Source organism: Molothrus aeneus, chromosome 4 (assembly GCF_037042795.1).
Source record: "Molothrus aeneus isolate 106 chromosome 4, BPBGC_Maene_1.0, whole genome shotgun sequence".
Classification (NCBI taxonomy): Eukaryota; Metazoa; Chordata; class Aves; order Passeriformes; family Icteridae; genus Molothrus; species Molothrus aeneus.
Window position 1 is genome coordinate 21,845,724 of NC_089649.1, and position 22,020 is coordinate 21,867,743.

The 22,020-nt window shown below is 40.0% G+C and overlaps 1 protein-coding gene across 3 annotated transcripts in view; it reads left to right on the top strand.

Annotated features, from left to right (window-relative positions):
- Positions 1–22,020, top strand: part of PDLIM5 (PDZ and LIM domain 5) — a 127,016-nt gene that overhangs the window by 93,722 nt on the left and 11,274 nt on the right. For all 3 annotated transcript variants that reach the window (XM_066548059.1, XM_066548060.1, XM_066548061.1), the window contains 2 exons: positions 4,754–4,917; positions 16,602–16,776. In XM_066548059.1, the coding sequence (XP_066404156.1) occupies positions 4,754–4,917; positions 16,602–16,776 (339 nt within the window). The remainder of the gene's footprint in view (positions 1–4,753; positions 4,918–16,601; positions 16,777–22,020) is intronic.

Sequence of the window (22,020 nt, forward strand, 5' to 3'; positions counted from 1 at the left end):
TTTGTTTTTCTTCTCTCTAGCAAGATACTGGAGCACTGTTAGGTTAAGATGAAATATAAACACTAGGCTTGTCGTAGGGATAAGGTCAGCACTCAGTGCTTCTTGGCTTTTGTTTCTCTGTTGTTACACCAGAAAACCCTTACAAAAAGCCATCTGTATTTCCCTTGTTCATGGAGTTTTGTTGTCATTCTCATACCTGCCTTTTTCTGGTTTCCTATATATATCTTTTCAGCTATTGTGTATTTTGATACTGGACAAAATGTAGCACATGATTTGTATGACAAACAACTGAGACCTGAGATCCAGGTCACGGAATTCCTGGCTATCTGGAGAAAGGATTTACAAGCTGTCCCTTAGATACTACCTGACCTGTCCTGTCAGCAGATTTCCTCACACCACAGAGGACTTGTGCCTTACTCCCACAGTTGTTCTAGACAACAGAGCAAGTTAGTTTAACAAGACACTTAAACCATCATTTATAGCCACAGAACTATTGGTAAAATACCTGTGTACCAGACTGAGCTCTGGGCTCAACTACTTATTTTTACAGATGAATAGCCAATATCTTGGGCTTGCATGAGGAGAAGGTCCAGCCAAATCCCTTGAACCTGGTTGAGAAAGTCCAAGTGACTTGGTCCTTATTATCACCTTAGTGCTCTTAGAAGTTACATGACAGCAAGCTCAATCCTTTTCAGTTACTTAGTAGGTCCTCCTTTGGCTGATAACATCATCTGCATTATTAGCTTCTTTAAAGTTTGTGTGAAGAAATTCTGGACAGCATTGTATAAGAGTTGCCATGGAAGGATGGAGGGAGGTTTAGGCATCTCTAGTTCCAGACTATGTGTTTTTCTTCTCTCTTTTTGTTTGTTTGTTTTCTTGGTGTTCGATTGGTTGGTTGGCTTTTTGGGGTGTTTTTGGTTTATTGGGGTTTTGCTTGGTTTTGGTTTTGTTAGGTTGGTTTTTTGTGGGTTTTTTTTGTGGGTTTGGGGTTTTTGAGGGAGGAAGAAGCATCAAAACCTCTAAATACATTCAGAAGGATTTTTCCAGTGCAAATTTCTTAAAATGCCTCTGAAATGCATTCAGCCTGGTCTCTGAAAAACTAGTGCTTATCTCAAGTGTGACTTGGACCCACTTCCTCCCTCACAGGAAGAGAAATTACTACTTGCTTTTTCTAGGTTTTTTCCCCCAGTTTCCATGGTGCTTTTGTTGACCAGGAGACAGGATAAGTCTGAGGAGCCTTTTGTGAGCTCTCAGTTATAAAGTTTGCGCTGGCACTGGAGCCTTGTGTGTCCCCCTCAAACCTCCTGACTGGCTCCCCAGAAATTTGTTTGTTTCCATACACACACTTACTTTGATAAAATAAGGCTGCACTGTGTGGTAGGAGCTGTTCTCCATGGAATTTCAGGCGTGTCTGTTAAGTATAAGCTAGCATATGTGAAAAATAGAGAGGTGTCTTTGGCTTGCTTCTTTGCCAGACATTTTTCTTGGGCTGTTTTTGCAATCTGTTTCTCTTGCAACACACTTCCAGAATTATTTTGATTAATCTTCCCATAGCTTATTAATCTAACTTCTCATGGGTTTTCAGGACACAAGACCAAGTCTGACAGACTCATGTTTCACTATTCCTTAGTTCTTGCAGTGTTAAAACCCCTTGCCCAAAGGTTGACAGCAGGGCATTCACAGCTTGCAGGAAATGTTAGTTTGCAGGGATGAGCCTCGTGTTTGCATTAATTTTTAGCTTGGAAAACTTTGATTTTTGCTGTAAGTATTCATCAGGTGGAGAAGGAGGAGTTTAAGAGTTATGGAACATAGTTGAAATGTTAATGCTAGATGCAGAAGGTAGGTGTGTCATTACAAGTGTTCTGACATTGAAATGTTCTTGACCTGAAGCTGACCTGTGAGTGTCAGCTGGGAAGTCTGAGAAAGTGCTCACACAGAGCTTGGTAAATACATTAGGTTTATCATTCCTCCCTCAGCTTCCCAGTGGCAACACTGAAAAGCAGGTGGGAGCTCTCTTCCATAATGTATTTATTTTCTTAAATTTCAGTATATATTTTTTTTTTCTCTTCAAATCCTGTATTTTCTAGAAAGTGAGACTTGGGTCATCATTGTCCAGCCTCGCGAGTTGCAAAATACTGGTGGAGCTAATTGTGGGCATTGTACAGCACTTGTAGAAAATGTGTGCTTCTGGAAAGATCCATCACGGTATTTGTAAAGCTGGATAACAATAACTAGAGTTTGAGTGTTTCTCAGTATAGAAAAACATGAAGTTAAGTGTTGAGGAGTTAATTTTGCAGCATGAATTTCAAGTTCAGTTTAAAAGGTTGAACCTCTTATGAGAGAGACACTGCTGAGGGTGCAGTGCATCTTTGAAAGCGAGACAAAGATGGATCTGTCTTTCTGCAGAGAACACTGCATGTGCACTCACAGCTGACTGATTGGAGGCTGTAATTCCAGAGAAATGGTACATTGTTTTATTTAGCCAGCCATGGGTGGGCACTATCGCACAGTGGAGACTTGCCAAGCTGCAGTAGCAGCCTACCTGTTAAATTAACAGACTGAGGTGGTGGCTTGAGTTTATTCAATTTTTGCTTTGAAGAATCAGACATGCAATACAAAGGGTGTCCAAGACCTTTCAGAAGTTTTGCCCTGAGGCCAGTAACATCCTCTCTGTCGGAGTGATGGCTTCAAGCTTTTCCCTTAGGAAGCTTCTTGCTTGAGGCTCCTGGCATGTAAACTTCCAGAGGTGATAAAAAACCATCAGAGGTAGCTTATACCTGAGTTTATAATTGTCTTTTAGTTTGGGATCATTAGGGTTTCACCTTATTTCTAAATGAAACCCTGAGTGTCTCCAACATTCTGTTGCTTCAGGAACTGCCATGCCACGTCATTCAGAAGCCATAGAATTTGACCACAAAAATAGCAACAGTAGAGTTTCCAATCAGCATTGCAGTGAGCCTTGTGGGCGTCCCTCAGAGTATGCTTCCTTGCCATCTTCTTACTGGAGGGAACCTTTTCTGCTTGTCTGAAATCCATTTTTCCTTGTTGAGTAGCCTCTGCTTGTAAAAGATGGCTGCCGAGTCAGCAGAATTTCTTTATTTCTGACTGCTGATTTGTATTATTTATGACTTATATATTCCAGACAAAGGCAGTGAAGAGGTGCTAGACTTGAAAAGTCATTTGACAAGCAGTAATGAGCCTCTTGGATGGAGAAGGAGGAAACTTTCTTTTTTTAGCATCAACAGTGCTAACAAGGAATTCTTAAAGTTGCAGTGGGGCTCTGGCCTGGATTGGGTTCGATGGGTTACATGTCAAATATATTCAACAGTACAGAAGGATGTTTCTGTAACAATGAAATTGCAGACATGCACTTTTTTCATTGTGGAAGCCAATCCTAAACTACCTTGTCGTTTTCAACCACTGCTGCTACTTCACATCAGAGGGTACTTACCTATCTTTTTTCTTTCAGTCTGCATTAACACTTTTATGCCCTGTATCTCCACTTCCTCAAAATCTGCTTGTAATAAAGACTTGGAACATGAGTCTCAAAGGAGTATAACGTGCACCTTCAATGCCTCCATTTGAGCTACACAAATGTCTTTAAATATCTTTTCAGCAATTGAAGAAAATGGAATGGAAGGTCTCAGTTTGCGCTTCTCTGGGCTTGTGCACACTGCGTACAGCAAATCCACCAGTGCTGGTTACCAGAGCCTGCAGTTGCCATGACTGTTACTCATTAAACTGAGCTTTCAGATTTATTCTCCAAACCGGGAATGACTTTTTTTATCCCTTACCTGGAAGAAGATTCTAAACACATGAATTATTACCCTGCAAATCTAGAGATGACAAAAAAAAAAAAATCAAGGTTATGAACCTGTGTTTTGGCCTCATGGTGTGTTCAAGTTGTTGCATGTCATACAGGCAAGGTAATACTGTGCATGTGCAACACTTGTAAAGTAAAAATAGCTCATGGATTTTTACTTTACAAACTTGGCACAATCTGTAATTCTGGCAATGACCCTGGTGAAAATACACATGGTGCACATGTGCTGAAAATTTGTTTTTCTTCAATAGAAGAAAGAATACAAGGCTTCTAGTGTGTTATCAAGGGTTTCTAAATTGTGCAAAATATGTTTTTGGAATGGTATTTCACGTATGTATTTGGCTGTATTTCACAATGTTGTTAATTTCCTGGTTTTGACGTACATTTCTTTTGCAAATGACCTTCATTAGTAATTACTCCTCTATTTTGACTGTTTTAAAAAAAGTATTTATTTTCAACTGCCCAAAGGCAAGTGAGAAATGAAAAATTTTCTTGCTATCAGTGTAATTAGTGGCTACTTGCACTCCATGCGGATTGTGATTGAGTTCAGTTTTCATCATATGTGGTTTTAAAGAGCTAAAAGAGTTCTGCCAACCCTTAAAGTATAAAAGCAGCTGTAAAGTGCTCTAAAGAGGCAATATAAAATATCACGCATGTTGTTTAATGACTAAAGAAACTTACAACTCTTTTAAAATGAAAATTGTGAAGGGCTTTAGTTGACTCTATTGACTTTTGGTAGACCTTTCTCAAATGTCCAGTTCTTAGAAAGCAGCTTCAGGGTGTAAGTACCACAGCATTGTTGGTGATGACAGACTAGTGGGTGCTGCGTTACTGCCCTGGGGTGAGGGAATGTCACTCCACATCTCCATTTCACAAGTTCTCCTGTTCTAGCAAGAGGCATTTATTTACTCTTCCCTGATTTCTGAACAGTGATTCTCTGGAAGCTGCCCAGCCTGCCCCGGTGAGGAGCGTCCCTGCCTGCCAGGACAACGTGGATGTGAGACCTGCTCCTGCCAACTCCTCACCTGCCACAGTCCTCAAGCCAGTGGCACCCCTGGGTTCTGCCAAGGGCTGGCAGCCTCCAAGCCAAGCAGGTAACTTCCAGAGAGGCTTTTTCTTGTTCACCTAAAGGCCTTTGGGTGGCTCAGCAAAACAAAAATTCACCTTGGGCGTAAAAACAACAGGCTTCAAATGGCTGTTTGTGGGTTTTGAGAACAGGCCAGTTTGCTGGGAAAAGAGGAGAAAAACCAATTTAGCCATTTTAGTAAACTGGTAGCCCTTTGTAAGTAGCCTCATAGATGCAATTAGTTTCACAAACAAAATCAGTTGCCTCACACCCTTATTAAAGGTATTTATACCATATATGTATATATACACCCCACAGTTTAATCTTGCTGCTTCCCATGTCACTGTAGATTCAAGCATATCCCATGCTATTTCAGGTAGGAATATTGACATATGTTGATATTACCCATATACATGTTTTCCAAGTGATCTTTTCATAAGCCCTAATTAATTTAAAAAAGAGATAAAAAAGGCTGAAGCACTAGCGTGTTTATGTATTTGACATCTGTAGGTTTTATTTGAGCAGGGTGCCAGATTATTATGTAGGTTTGGGTTGCAGAGATTTGTGTAAAAGCTCTTACAAGGACAATTCACATAGCTGCTACCTTTGAATGAACTTTGGTGATTTCTAAAGCTTAGAATGTGTTATATCTGGAAAGCATTCTGTTTCCTTTATGAGCACTCCTATGTTATTAGATGATACAGATACATTTGTATGTGTAACTGTGTATTAGGTTTTCATAGTATTACATGCTATGGAGTAATTTTTTTTCATAGTATTACACTGGAGTAATTTTTTAAGCTGAATCAGTCTTTGGTGCTGAATTAAACTTGTGTAGTAATTTCAAAGGATCTGGGAAATCTGTATTATTAGTTAAGCTTTAGCTTCAGATTTTTCTTGCTAATATGAGATGAGTAGACCTGATTCTCTTTCTGACAGGATCAATTATGCTAAATAGCTCTGTTTGCTTGGCTTTGTTCTATGTAAGGGTTTTCCCTCTTTTGAAGTATATTCAGTCCCAAAACGGAACTATAGAAGCCCTGGCATGAAAATAAAGAAAAAAAATACGATGTTAATGCTTCATGTTTTATAATGGCTTTGGCACTTCTGATTGAATGCTGAGGTTGGTAACAAGTTGGTGTATTTTGGTTGGGCTGTGCAGTTCTGTAGGAAGCCTCAAGATGGCAATGCACTGTCATTGCTGTACTTTGCCTGGCAAATAGCGAGTCTGCTAATGAGGGCAAGGTAAAGACATCTTAAACTTTACATCAGTTTCATTCCAGCATTGTTTTACTTCTCGGAGTTAGCTAGCATTAGAAGGGAAAAAAACCCCTCAAAATGAACAGGAACAACAGAAGCCCCAACACTTTTTAAAGTTACCTTTTTGGTAGCATGTGTGCTTAAGCTTTTGTGGGCATGTCATAATGCTGCATTTTTCTAAGTGACTGGTTGTGTTTCACAATTGATAAAACTTTCTGTCTCACCAAGTGATGAATTATTTAACTTGCATAGAAACCACCCATGATTTTGGACTTTCTGTAGTTCCACACTTATTTTTAGTATGTTGGTAGGTGTTTCACTGCCAAATCCTATTAGCATATTCTAGTATTAATAGGAGTCAAATGTTCAAAATAGCCTTTTTTTTTTAAGATATTCACGAAGGAGAGAGTTTTAAAGAGATTACTTAAACTACACTTGATTCTGTAGTGCTCTGAAAATCTATGCCTATGCTCTTGCATAATGTGAAATTTATTTTTTTTTCCATCAGAGATACCGAGTAGGCAGGTGAGAGGGAAAGCCAGGCAGAGAATTTTTGATTGTTATGTTCCAGAACAGCTTAAAGAAAGCTTAGAAACTTCATACTGGTAGAGAAGCTGGTGGAAAGAAACAATCATGAGGATGTCAGCTTTGTGCTGTCTTGATGAAGGGTTCTGAGATGCACTAAGTTCCAAAGAAGCAAAGCTATTATCTCTCCCCAAAAGTATTGGGGGAGCCAGAAATAAAAGCCATAGGATAAAGAGGCATTGAAGACTCAGAGTTCCCTAAAACTGGGAAGTACAGAGAAGATAATCCAGCAGTGTGAACGGCAACTGCCCAGGAGTTAAGGAGGTGGGAGAGTATGATGTCCCAGGTGCCAGAGGAGTTTCAGTTAACATTTGCACCTTAGGAACACAGAGAATCACCCACTGCCATGGGAAACCAGTCTGTGCTTGTCCCCTGTAGGTGGAACAGCAGTCAGACAGGTAAAACTGTTCCAATAATTGAATGTTTTGCTAAAATTAGTCAGATGTTGAAGAAAAAGAAAGACTATAAGTGTTTCAGAGAATGCTTGGACTTCAGTTCTGCTGTTTCTTTGCAGTCTGTGAGCATAAAGTTTTCCTTAAAGTAAAATTTCCAGTGCTCCACAGGCCAAACAAAATTTGGCTTCATAGGCCATAAGGCTGACAAAATTCTAGACAAAAAAAGTCCTTTGATTTCATAGTTTGAAGTCTACCTTAGGAAATAATTAGAAGGAAGACACAATCTTATGTAAATGTATAGTGGTATGCTATTAATAGCAGAAATGTATTGGGAGCACAGTTTTGTAGCTCTGATACCACTCACCCTTCTAATGAATATTGTTTCTAACACCAAGTTGTTTCCAAAGCAAAATAGGCATGTCACAGGATTTTGTTTGTGCCTGGGGAAGCTGTAAGGTGCTGATTGATGGTGTGGTGTGAAGATTACCAGTGATTTTATTGTTGTGTGACTTCAGAGGTCTGTCATTTGGGTAGACAACATCTTTTCAATTATTAGTTGAAAGTTCTCTTTCTTGTATAGACCAGAGAATACATTTTTATTTTTTTTTACCCTCACTGTAGGGGTTTGAGGTGATTTGTTAATTGTTGTTGATTTTTCTTTTTTGAGATTGTGCAGAGATACCTGAAGGGTGCTGAAGGTGTCAGGGATTTTGTTGTGAGGTATGAGCTATTTCATGACCTGGCTACTTGATGGTTCAAAGTTGGATGGCTGGGTTAGTGAACCTGGAGATGCTTCAGGGATTGGGTTTCTCTCTACATAGGTCTCATGATCCGAGTGGATCTCACAATGATAGCACCTTTGGGCCTGAATTATCCTCATTGGCTGTGGGGGCCATTCATGGAGTACCCATGAACGCTGCTATGCTAGTTGTCCACTATGCTGGTCACAGAGGTTTTATTCCTCTTTGGAAGAAAATCCTAATATTATGGGATTCCTCAGTGGTTTGCTAGAGGAAAAGAGAGATGGCTGCCTCATGCTTTCTTTTAAGGCATGGGTAAGAAGCTCAATAATCTCCAGGTTTTTTTCTATTGCTGAAACAAGTAAAAACAGACTGTTACTGTGCGTTATATGTGCAGATTGGAGTTTATAATAGTTCTCACTTCATTTTTGTTGAGCTTCATTATGAAGCTCTACTCACCTGACAGAGGAAGAAGATTTTTACAAGATTATTTTAAATTGCAAGAATGAAATAACCCAGAGCATCCTGGCTATATTGCAGTCAGCTATTCTATATTTGATAACTATGACTCTACACTTACATAGCATGGCTCACCCCCAAGGAACCCCAAAGCCCTTTCTAGTCCTGGGCAAGGACACAGTGCATGCACAGGAATGGCTTTCACTCACCACTGCCACGCAGCCACCTCGTGGGTGACAGATGACAGCTGCTTGTCAGCGTGCCGTGACAGTCCACGGCAACTTGAAAGGAAGTAAATAGCACCGTGGCAAATTGAGGACAATCTCAGAAGGTGTAATTGCCTGGTAAGCACAGCTACACCAGCTGGAGTCAGTCCAGCAGACAAACTGTTTTCAGGGAGAGTGCAGCAGGATCTGTGATGGTCAGAAGCAGTTAGGACTTCCAGTGTTAATTTTCTCATATGAAATTGCCTTCTCTTACCTGACATCTTTCAAACCTGTTGCTGGGGGGGTGAGCTGCTGAGGCATGGGGACTGTAGGGGCTGTGTGCCAGGCACTGCACTGCCAGTCCCACACCCTGCCTTCCAGTACAGGAGCTGGGCAGGCAGCATCCCGCTTGCCTGCTGGGGTCCCATGGGATGGCAGGGGGCCTGTGGGGAGCTGTTACAGCTGGTGGCCAGAAAGGCTGGTTTGCTTCTTGGAAAGGAGAGTTTCATTGCAGTTGATGCCCTTTGTTCCTCCTGGGCTTTGCAGCTGAGTTAGAAGAATGGGTTGGGGCAAGGTTTGTGGTAGAAGCATTCAAAGCTGTTGTTTTAAGTGACCCTTTCCCAGTTTCCTTATTCCCAGGATCTCTCTCAGGCTGGTATCACTGGGATATATAATCCCCTCCCAGCAGAGCTGCTAGGGAATGTCAGCATATTTTGCAATATGCACAACTGTCAGTTGCCTAATCCTGAGCAAGCACATGTGTTAAGCACATGATCCCTTCAGCAGAGGGAACACACTTAGAAACTGGCTGCAAGCGCATAAAAGGGACTCCCCAGACAACTGTGTTTTAAAAATTCTGCTATTTCCTTGAGGTTGTTTTTGTGTACTTGGTAACCTTGAATTTACCTTCTCTGGAGTTATCCATAGGATAACTTTCTTGCTGCATTTTCTTTTTTATATCCCATTCCTGAAATAATGTGAAAATTTTAAAAGCAAAAGAAAATGCAGGCCTGTTCCTAGGCGTGACTTGACCTTGCGCTCTATTGGCAGTTTGAGTCTTTGTTTCCTTCCTTGCTACTTATTCTGCTACTTATTTATGTAGAGAAAATGGGATAAAAATTGTATGTGAAACTGTGGAGTTTGGCCATCAGGGCAAACAGTATGGAGCTGTGTAGAGGGCGGAAGGCTCTGAGATACATTGGGCTGTCACAAAATGCTTGTACTGCCAGTAAGTCCTTAAGGGATTAAGTACCATAAAGGGATGGACTGCAGCACTTTTCGTCCTTGTTACTTTTGTTTTTCTGTGTTTCATTTGTAATTGCAACAGCCCCTACATCAATTCTGTTGATCTTACAGGCTATACAGGCAGGGTAAGTTAAGTTGATAGCTTTGGGACTACTTCTGCATGGAAAAGCAACCAAACTATTGTGTCAGCATCATGGTGATCATAAAGTTCTGCAATTTTGTTTTTAGGACCCTCTCATAATAACTTGTTTCCTTTGTAGAACAGGAATTTAAAAGCAGGACTAATTATAGGAGCTCAAGGAGCTACTTGCCCATTGAGGGCCAAGGTCTGAATATGGGGAAGAAACTGGGTTAACACTGCTAGTTGTTAGGACAAATTCTTACATTGTTGGTATGGCTCCTGTTAAAAATAGTTCCCAAAACAGTTCCACCATTTTTCACCAAAAAAGATTGTTAAAGGTTGCTGCTCCATGATGTAGTCACCATTCATGAAAGCAGAAAGCCTTCTCCATTAAAGTATTATGATTGACAGGTCAAAATACAAAACCTTTCTGATCCTGGTTTATGGACTGTAATTAATTTTTCATCTAATCTAGATTATTATATCATCATGTGACAGCAAACCACAAGAGTTTGTTCTTACAAGTTAATTAATGTGAAGTCTCTTAGCCAAGCAAAACCCATTGTGAAACAAGAGTAATTTATAAATGTTAACCTTAACTTGATGGCAGTATGAAATTTTAACTCCTGTAGAGTTAGTGAAAAAATTAGTGTGTTTCTAAAACTTGAATGTTTATCTTTAAGAAGGGGCAGATCATAGTAATGATGCAGAAATGTACCACCTGCTTTTCAGAGACAGAATGGCCTGGTGTACCTGGTGTACAAGATCTGCTGAATAGAAACTCAGCTTTTCTGTTACAAACGTGACTTTAGACAATTTTCCTATGTTTTGGTTTTGCCAAATTCACGTGCTATTGCACCAAATTGGGCACTTAAATTAATTATTTGCAGTACTTGGACAGATGCATGTTTCTTTGTGTTCCTTTAAACAGAGATGCAGAGACTTTTTGGCTCTATGCTTATTTCACACACATCAAGTGGGAACATTCAATGATTTCCCAAATTCGATGTTCATTGTCTTTGATTTGTTAAAAAGTAACTTCTTGTCACAGACTGACTCGCCAGATCAGTTCCTCTCCATTAGCTATCTCCAGCTCAGAGCAGTGGTGTCCTGTTCAGATGCACAGGTGTAGGGCATCCAAGAATTATGCCTAATATTTGTTCAGCAAATGAAAAGCCCGTATTCCTCTGGTAAATGCATTCTTATTGGAATTCAGTGTTAAATATCAGCTTAATGAAACTGACAGATAATTTACAAGAGACTGGACAGACATGCGCTCTGCAGGCATAGCCAAGCTGTTGAGTTCAGAAGAGGAACTAAAAGCAAGGGGGGTAAAATCTTATCTGCAGAAAGCTACCAAATGGGTTTCTATACTGCCCCTGAAGAGAAACGCAACACTGTAGTACGGGACTTGGTTTTGTCTTTCTTCTTGAGTCGCTTTTTCGATAAAAGCGATGCCAGTTGTGCCAAATTTGTGACGGTATGTGATGTAACAAATCAGAAGGAGACAGGCTGAGCGAGCCAAAACCACCATACTCATTTTAATTAAGATGCTTTACAGCTAATTTACCCGGAGCCTTTCCAGTTGAAAGGCTGGTTACTAACACAGGAACTAGTCCCTCTAGTTGCAGGGGCTGTTGAAATGGGGCCAAGGTGACACCTGTTTTGATTTTCCACGGGTGCATACAGCTTTCACCCAGCATTTAAAGACATGATAATGGTTTAATTCATCCTGTCCTGCCTTTAATCAGCAAAAGGAGTTTAGCTCTGACTGTGTTTCCAAGACTTCATGAGAAACAAAAGAAACAACTACGGAATACAGGAGTTGAACTTTGTGTTTGTTGGGGGGAGTCTTTTTGAGGTTTTAGCTTTTTTCTCACCTTGTACTTGCCCCGTCGCATTCTGCACTGAACTTGTGTGATTTCATGCGGGCCTGGGAGTGGATGGGGTGTTGCATGCAGCCAGAGCAGTGAGCTGACAGCAGAGCTTTTCAGACACGTTGCTTCATCCGGCCATCTGTTTGGTTTTGAGGGAAGAAACAGGAAGATTTCTTACACTACAGATATATTACGAAAAGTCAGAAAATTGGACATATGAAGCTTTATATTTTCCATTTATAATACAGTAGTTTGATTGCAGTGTATAAATCACTGAGTTGGAGCACTTTAAAATGAAGTTCTGGCACTCCCACTGCTTCAAGTAGCATTGTTATTTATAGATATTACATGAAGGCTGATGTTATGTTTAAGTGAGCGTTAAACAGTTCAGGCTGTTGTATTGTTGCTACGCACCAGAGAACCTCTGTCAAAGTGACTTTGGCACCGCTGCGTATCCGCCTTTCTCCCTTTGTCTTCCAAACCTTTCAGCAGTGTTTGCAGTTATCCATGTGCTCAGCGATGGAACAACCTATTGTTAGACTAACAAGGGCAAAGTCACACTGGGATTTTTAAAAAAGGAAAAAAAAGAGGCAGTTCTTTACCCTGCCTAAAAGATTGTTAAATATTAAACTGGCCATACCAAGGAGTTCAATGAAAGCAAACACTGTGGGTTTGCTAAACTTAAACCTAATAAAGTAGAAAGTTAATAGTCAGGGACAGAGTGGTTTTGGTTTTAAGGAAAAAAAAAAACAACGACAATACATCAGTGTAAATCAATAGTGCTTTACAATGTTTAATTTAAAAAGAGTGAAGGTGAAGTGAAGCCTACAAAACTCCAAAATTTGGCCATAGACATCTTCTCATGACTTGCACAGAACCCAAATCTCTCTGGTACTCAGGTCAGAATAGCTCCTGCTGGAGTGTATAATTCTTATAAATGATTTATTTTATTTATTAATTGAATTTATTGATTTTAGTTTTAAATCTTCAAACCACCCACAAAAGTTGCTGTCCTTTGTCCCATTTCAAGCAACAGAGGTGGCAACAGGAAAATATGTGTGATTTTCTTTTCCATTACTAATCAGTCTCCATTTGCAATTAAAAATGTGCATGCACCTTGACACATCTTGGATAATGGGGCATCTATCTCCCCAGTACTTCTTGAGAACAAAGCTGCTGATCATATGTGTAAAATATAAAAAGTATAAAACAAAAACTACAGGAGAGCTCAGACTGGTTGCTAAGAGTTGAGAGGTTTTCTCTTAGATTGGGTGTAAAGATTTGTACCTACTTTGGCATTCCTCATGTGCCCTGGTAAAATCTTCTCACTGCAAGAAAAAAACACCTGCATCAGGTTTTTTGGGCCTGATGTTTTTAAATCAAGTAGTTGAGTTTCAATATGAAAGATTTTCAAGGGAATAGAGAAGAGAAGGGAGGGGAAGATGTGAACTCAGAGTATCCCCATCCTGTCTGCAGTAAAAAACATCTTGTCCACTGGAGTGTTAGACTTGCTGTTGAAGTAGAAGGCGTATATGGGAAATATCAGTGTTCTATCTAAACAAGAAAACAGGCCTAATATTTGAAATTCTCTGGCTACAAGAGGAGAAATAGTGTTTGGAAGAGTACTGAGAATTCATACAGATTTAAGTGGAGCATTATTAGTGGGGTTTTTTTAAATCAAAATCAAACCAACTAAATGAAAATGTCACCACCAACAAAAAAATGGTCTGTGGGTTTCAGTGGAAGTAATGAACCTTTGGTGAAATTACTGAACTGTTAAAGGTATGTTTGTGACCTGTGGAAAGACAGAAGTGGCCAATAAAAGCTATCCTCCTGCTGGTGTTCAGAAGGAAATGAGGAAGATAAAAGGCTGAGGCAAATCAAGCACTGAGGAAAGGAGAACGATCTATGGTGAAAAAAAAAAGAAATAAATCTAGAGAACTATAGAAGGTTTACAAAGAATAAGGTTTACAGAATAAAGTACTATAATATCTATACCTATATTGAATAAGATATTTGATATTTGTATAGATATTACAGTACTTTACTGGTAGGTTGTTGACTGTGCAAGACCAACATGGTCTTAATGTGATCACCAGCAAAGAGAAGGAAAATCCTTGTGAGAATGCTGGGGGCAGAAATTGGGAGCATGGGCAGGGAGTGTCCTCAACACTAAATGCCCAGATTGATGTTGCTCAGGTCACAGCTCTTGCTTGACACAATATTAATTTGTGTGGTTTCTATTATGTTTTGCTTAAAAGAGAGTTTTTGTTATAATGTGATGGCCTATCTCCTTCTCTCACTTTTAGTGCTTTAAATAACTCAGAAATGGCTGATCTAACAGCTTTGTGTAGAAGGTTTACATAGACAAATTCTCGTCCTGGCCAGTAGTAACTTTGAAGTTAGGTAGTATTCAGAAAAGCATCATTCATAAAAACAACAGTAATGAAAGCTGTAATGAGAACAAAGAAAAGGGAGCAATTGTGATGTTTGTGCTTTTATTTCCCCCCTTAAGCAAGCAGAAACACTTTTTTTAACTACACAGTGCAAACGAGACAGCTGATGTGTCTGAATGGGCTTTGGGATTCAGTAGATAACCCAAACAGAAATTAGCAATGCACTAGAAGCTGTGTTGCAATTTGATTTATGGCAAAATCAGTCTTCAAACAGATTTGGGTTTAGTGTGTATTCCTGTCTTCTCATGAAATGGGATCTGAAAATTGAAAAACCATGTGTGATGACAGAGGAGGAAAGTGCTATTAATCAACACCACCTTTGTTCATGTCTTCAAAGCTGTTCTGCCACCTTTTTCATTTCTATCTCTTCGTAGGTTTTCAGCTTAGCAGGCATTTATAATCTAAAGTGAGCTACAGTAGCGGAGTGACTTGTTCGAGACCAAGTGCCTCTATTCCTGAATTTTTTCCGTTCAGGAATGTTGAATGTTTCAAAAATAAAGATGTTATTTTTTCAAGATATTGCAAATTCATTAATTATTAATGAAATATAGTCTTGTTTTAAAAAAGAAAAAAGAAAACTAAAACAAGCAAACCTTATGAGTTGTTATACTTTTTGCTCCTTCAGGTTCTGAAAAGGAACCAAAAATATATCAGTCTTGAAATGACCTGATATGAGAAATTTTTGTAAACCAACCACTAAAACAAAAAATAAAAAAGATATATGAGTATATTTCTTCTTCATCCACAGAAAGAGTAAGCAAAAGCAGGTATTGAGCCCAAATCAGCAGGGTAATACCACGTCTAATTACAGTATAAAAGCATTGGTTTTAAACAGGATTTCTCTTCCAGATGTGTTAGCCCAGATGTTAGTAGAGGAGGGGTTTGCTAAAGTTCATGGTAATATTTTGATTAAACAGTGCAGTGCTTGACTATATTCTGTAAATAGCACAATATTGGCATTCATGTTGGACTTTCTGTGGATTCAGTGTTACTTAAATCTGTCTTCTCTGTGAATTAGTATGGCACTTCTCTTTCAGCAGGGAATGCAGTGTTTGACCTGAAAAGTACTTGCAACTTTTCTGTAGGACAGAGGCTGCTCAGTATTGCATTAATGGAGATGAAGAGAAACAATTTTTCATTTTTTTCCTGGAAGATATGAAAAACAAGAGTGGACAAATAGCACAAGGATTAACAGCACTACAAACTAGATTTTTGGCAAAGCTTCATACCAATGCCTTGACCCTGGTGTTGGAGAGCTGCATCTTTGCAGCAGAAGCATCATCCTGCACTGTCCAGTGTCTCGGTCATTGCTTGGTTGTTTGCCTCTGAATTTCCACTCAAGTCTTAATTTCACTCTTTGATTTACAAGCTTTAGCAAAGCTGGACTCAAGACAGGGCACCAAGTAAACACTTCAAGTTTCTTTTGCCTGTGGTTACAAACAAAAGGCTATGGAAATGTGGGCTTTTTTATAATGTACTTGAAAAAGAAAGATACCTCCTCTTGACAGGAATAACTGCTCCCATAAAACCCATGTTGTTGTAGCTTATATGTTACCAAGGTACATATATCAATAGAGGGAAAAGAAAAGCAGAGGACTGCTTGTTTCTTCACTAACCTTACAACAGTATCATTTGTGCCTTTCATTTTGTAAATGCATTTCTCAAACTCCATAAAAGCTTATGTCTGTTCTCCAGCTCTAAAACCCTGAGTACACATGGAAGTGTGTAGCATATACATTTCTGAAAATGTCAAGGTTTTATTTGTGTCATACTTTTATAAGGAGGATGTGAATATGACCTTTGGACTGCTTCAGATTGGCAGAATCCACTGATCTAGACCACTGTTTAATTTCAATGTAGAAACAAATTTTGCTTATGCAGTACTCTAGTTTAAATTCCTACACATGTTGTATTGAATGCATGTTCTTGTTTAACATGTTAGTAATGATGTATGATCTATTGCACTCACTGTGAAATTTTTTGAGTAGGTATGTCATTTTCTCCTGCCTCTATTCATATAATGATGTTCTTGGCTTCAGCTTTTGTATCTAAAACAAAAAAATGCCTTCACAGATTGTATATTCTTTTACCTAACTTCTTCAACATGTTAAAATTTGTCCACTACCTCTCTAAGTTAGCCAAAACCATTCTGTGTTATTTCACAGACATTTCATAAAGTAGGTAGGACTTTCTTGGTAACTTATTGGGGGAGGAGGGGAAAATGAGTGCTTTTTAATATGTTCCTTTAAGGAGGCAAGTTTACACTGGACAATGATGTTAGGCAAATGTGTTGGTTGCTTGTATTTCAAGTTAATTTACTTGGTACTAAAAGATGGGCCTCTAAAAGCTTTTTGCATTCTTTCCCCAGCTCCTGTCAGTGGATGGACATCAAACAGTATTAAATCACCTGGAACAACTGCCCCGAGTGAAAAAGCTGCAACAGCACCTCAGCTGAATGAGCAGGACACGTTGGTTCAGCGGGCGGAGCATATTCCAGCAGGGAAGCGCACTCCCATGTGTGCACACTGCAACCAGGTCATCAGGTGGGTATTGCTTGCTGGGGAGTGCAGAATTGGCTCTATGGCCAGGCCCAGAGAATGGTCATGAATGAGTGAAATCCAGCTGGCCACTGGCCACCAGGGTTGCTCCCCAGGCTCTGTATTTGAGCATGGGCTGCTTAATATCTTAATCAATGGTCCAGACTGGGATCAAGGCCACACAGAGTCACACTTGCAGGTGACTAAGTTGGGCAGGAGTGTTGCTCTATTGGAGTGTGGGACGGCCCTGCAGAGGAATCTGGACAGGCTGGATCAATGAGCTGAGGTCAGTTTTATGAGGTTCAGTAAAGTCCTGTGTCTTTCATTTGGGTCACAACAACCCCAGACATCACTACAGGCTGGGACAGAGTGGCTGGAAAGCTGCCTGGCCGGAAAGGACCTGGGGATGCTGATCAACAGCAGCTGAACATGAGCCATCAGTATGCCTAGGTGGCCAAGAAGGCCAGTGGCATCCTGGCCTGTATCAGCAACAGTGTGGCCAGCAGGACCAGGGCAGTGATTGTCCCCCTGTACTCAACACTGGAGACCACACCTCAAATCCTGTGTCCAGTTCTGGGCCCCTCACTACAAGAAGGACACTGAGGTGCTGGAGCATGTCCAGAGAAGGGCAGCAGAGCTGGGAAGGGTTCTGCAGCACAGATCCTATGAGGAGCAGCTGAGGGAGCTGGGAGTGTTCAGCCTGGAGAAAGGGAGGCTCAGGGAGGACCTTACCCCTCTCTACAGCTGCCTGAAAGGAGCTTGCAGTGATGTGGAGGTTGGTTCAAAGGAGTCAGCAGGTTTATAGTCAGGGCAGCAGTACTTTTATCATTCTTTTATCATTATGGAAATAATGTTCCTCATGTGATAGGACATAGCCACAAGATGTGATGGGGAGGTTTAGATTGGATAGTAGGAAATTTTTTTTCACCAATAGGGTTGTCCAGCAGTCAAACAGGTTGCCCAGGGAGGTCTTGGAGTCACCATCCTGGAGGTATTTAAAAGATGTGTAGATATGGCACTTAGGAACATGGCTCAGTGGTGGACTTGGCAGTGCTGAGTGAACAGCTGGACTGTCTGATCTTACAGGTCTTCTCCAACCTAAATGACTCTAGGATTCTGTTCATCCTGCAGCCTCTCTCACAGCAGGGCTTTGTTTTGCTGTTGTGGGTTTTGATTCTTTAGTCACAAGTAGTTTAAGGCTTCGTTTTGGTAATGCAGAACACTGTTTTCATGTGTGGTTTATCTAACAAAACCGAGAATGAAACTACTTTGGAGGAAAATACTGTAAACTGCTAACACAGTCCTACAGTCCATTTTACAGAGAACCAGAAAGCTGGATGGACTGGAATAAATGTAAGACCAAAGAAAAGTAAGCAAGTTAGTTTTCATGTATACACCTATTGCAATAGAATATTAGCTGGTTGGAAACCCAACAGAGAGCGCAGCCATAGAAAGACTAATGTTGATTTCTAATGTGTAGCTTCTAACTGAGAAGAAGAAAAATAACATCCATAGAAAAAAAGCAAGTGATGTTTTAACAATTACTAGGACTGGATTGATAATAATTTCCTGTATTGCTGGATTTCAAGCTCTCTGATGGGCTCCCTGGTCTTTGGGCATAATGGTAGCTATTGTCCTTGACTTGTATGACATGGGTACAACACAAACACAAGTTTGCCAATAGAGATTAAGTTAAATAAGTTCTGCTGATCCCATAAAATATGCTACCATTAGCCAGAATTTTGTATGGAGGAAGAGTTATATCTGGGTTGCGTTGTTCAGTCAGTGGTTTCTGACAATTAGTCATGATTGTCTCATTCAGGGAATTGTAATTGCTTTTATTGCCAATGTGCAAATCATCCTCGTTTTCATCCACCTTGCATTTTATTTTCCCCAAAATAGAAATCTTGTAGGATTATTGAAAAAAGTGCATTCTTCCAAAGTGTTTTTTTGTTGCTTATTCAGTCATTTGTATTGTTAAACTACAAGGGGAAAGTAATGGTTTTTTAATAGTATTTTAAAATTTATTTATCTATATCCCATGTTTTCAGTGGACAAAATAAGAGAGCCTACATTATGTTTCACCAAGATTAAAGAAAGAGACTTTTATTGATTAGAAAGTTCTGAAAAATGAGGAACTCCATGAGCTGTATAAGTTTCATTTGTTATAATAGAAAATCAGCCTTTCCACCATGGGTTTTTGTAGCCTCTTGAGCCCTGGCTTGGATTCTACATCAAAACCAGCCAATGCAAATCACTTGGTCTTTAGGGGTGAACCGAGTCCAGCTTGTTTGCTTCTGTGAGATTTCTGTTGTGGTAGTTCATTACCAGTTCAATTAGCAGTGGGGTTAATTTTACAAGATTCTTTACTAACGGATCTGTCATGTTTTGGAAAATTACTCCTACTTCCACTGGATACATCAAGGAAATAAAATAAAAAGATATTAACCTAACCCCCTTGAAGCAATAGAAAATACTTACACATATTCCCAACACAGGTGCACCTATGCCTCTTAATCCAGTTTTTTTTCTTCACTGAAAAATCAAAGATTAATATCAGAAAAAGTGTACTTAGTTTTGGGGTGAGATTCATCTGATTCCTTGAACAGTTTGGCCTATATAATAATTCTATCTTTTTGTTCTCTGGTATTTGGATTTCTGTCCAGTAAATAACATGCAAGAAACTATTAATTTTCTTTTTTTACTGTTATTTTAGTTTTAAACCAAACACAAAGTGCACTTATACTGCATCTTTCATACAATAGGCTTCCTTGCCTTTTATTTAGAGCAGTCGTGGTTTATCAGGGTGTGCTGGTGCTCTGTGCTCTGGGGTCTTAGTCCTGAGCAGTTCCTCTCCTCTTGGTCCTTAAATCACTTTCTGCGGCTCCTCACTCCCCTGTTTTGATCACAAAAAAGGGATGAGCTGCTGCCCTCCAAGTAGGGCAGTCTGTTGGTCTGTGGAGCAACGTTTACTCCTTAGTGGATAGTGAGGGCAAACTGCAGAGGCCCCACTTGACTGTACTTCAGCCATTGTCACCTCTTGTAAGTGACACCTTTTCATGAATAGTAATTGGTACCCACATCTGACTTCTTTGTAATTTGCTGTTGGTGTTTAAATCCTTATATTTCTTCATATGTTAAATGCCTGCTCAATTATTAAAAGCAAGTGTTCCGAGATGAGTTGATGTGCATTAATCAATGCCAAATATGCCTCATGTTCACAGCATACAGTGGATGTGAAAGACTGCAATGGCATTTTGAGTTCAAGTTTTAGCATAATTACACTTCATGCCCTCAGTGGTAGCTTTACCTATGAAAAGGTAGGAGGAAGATCAAATGGCATTGCATTGTACATCTGTTTTGAAGCCAAAATGCATTCTGGAGTTGGTTACTTTACACTCAGGCATAGAATAACCATGGCTGGATGAGCCAAAACCTTTCTTAGAGATACCTTATAACTTTTTAATATATCTTCAATTATTCACACAGTGATTGTCTGAAGGTTTCAGTTTTTTCCAAAGCTTCATTAAGTAAGCTTTTCTTTCCGTGTCTAAAAGAATCAAAGCTGTAGGCAAACTAAATTTCTCTTGATCTACTTGCTGTGACGGTCTGGCAGACTTCTGGCATTTCCTGATGAAGACTTCTGGTTCCCAGACAGCCTTACCAAGTTCTGCACTGCAGAGTTGGCTCTTCCTTTGAAGTCCAAATGTGTTTTCTCTGGATCGCCATTGAGAACATACCCTTTGGCATGGCTGCTGTGAATGATGTCTTGCCTTTGTCACCTTTTCATAAAGCTTAATTGTTTTTAAAGGCAAAAAACCACAAAGGAAAAAGTACAAATGGTGCTTCCCTTCAGCATCTCCTGTACACAAATTGTATACTGTGGCATTTTCAGGGCAGGAGAAGAAGGAACTTCCAAGAATGTAGAACTGCTGTATGGTTAACTGTAAAGTGATTGGCCTTCCTGGCAGATGTGGAAAGCCTTTTTGATCTCTTTACCACCAAATTTCAGTTCTGGCTTACTATCATAATACAAGCCACATGAGAAACTGAATTGCTGGTGTAGTAATAAAATACATCACAATCATACTGATAAAGTTATATTCAGTTATGAGCATTAAGCCATTGAAATTTGCACTCATGTTTCCTTTATATTGCTCACTTCTCCTTTCAGTTTGCCCCAGTACCATTGTTACATGCAGAACCCAGATGTCTTAGGTGACTACTAAAATCATGTACCTTTAGAATATTTGACTAGTTTGTTTTCATCTCTGAGTTCCATTCACGTGGTCTAGGGGGTGATGCCAGAAATTTATTCAGAAATGCTCAGCATGTCAGAGTAGCCTGGGGTAGAGGCACATTCATAGCCAACTGTTGCCAGCTGGGTCATCCCATATCCCATTTGGACAGTAGGAACTTGGGTTTTTAGCACTCCTTTTACAAATATGTTCTAGGTGATGGAGGCATGTGAGATTTTTTATTGGTTTTGGTATTAAATGGAGAAGAAAATAAAGATGAAGAATCTACAGCCATCTTCCTACCATTGCATCTCCCTAGCTACTTCTGTCACATTGCGTGATCATGGGCATCCTGCCCCTTACTCAAATTGGGGCTTTAAAGTCCTTTTCAAGTTAATAGAGGAAATAAATACCTTTCATTACTGGAAGCTATCATTTTGATGGCAAAATTATGCTGAGACTGGGAACACCTCCAAGTTCTGAATATCATGTTTTAGTGTATTTTACATTGGAGGTATTTTTTTTTCTTCTTCTTTTTTTTTCTTCCATGTGCTTTGGACAGCTTTTAAGCTGCAGCAATCATTAAGCCACAGTATCAGCTTGACATGTTTAAACTGCGGCCTGATTGAAAGTAAAATTGTATTTAGAAAATGTTCCTCTGGACATGTGTGCACAGGGAGCCAGTGCACTAATGGAACACCTCACAGACATTGTGCAGGGCACAGCCCCAGCTGTCTGGGGCCTTTGGGAGAGGAACTCTGTAGGTGTGCTCTCAGGCTGTTCCTGGTCTGTCTGCGTTCCTGTGCACTGTCCTGAGTGGCTGACCTCAACATGTCACGGCTGTAAACTCTGGAGAGCTAAATGCAGCAGATGTAAAAATTCCTTCTCCTCCTGTTGCTGGCATGCCTGCTTCCCATTGCAGAGCTGAGCCTGTCATTTCAGTGCAGATGGCCAGAAACTCAATCCCACCTGGAGCCGGGAGAGTGTCTTTAGTGTCAGCCCCGTGTTAATG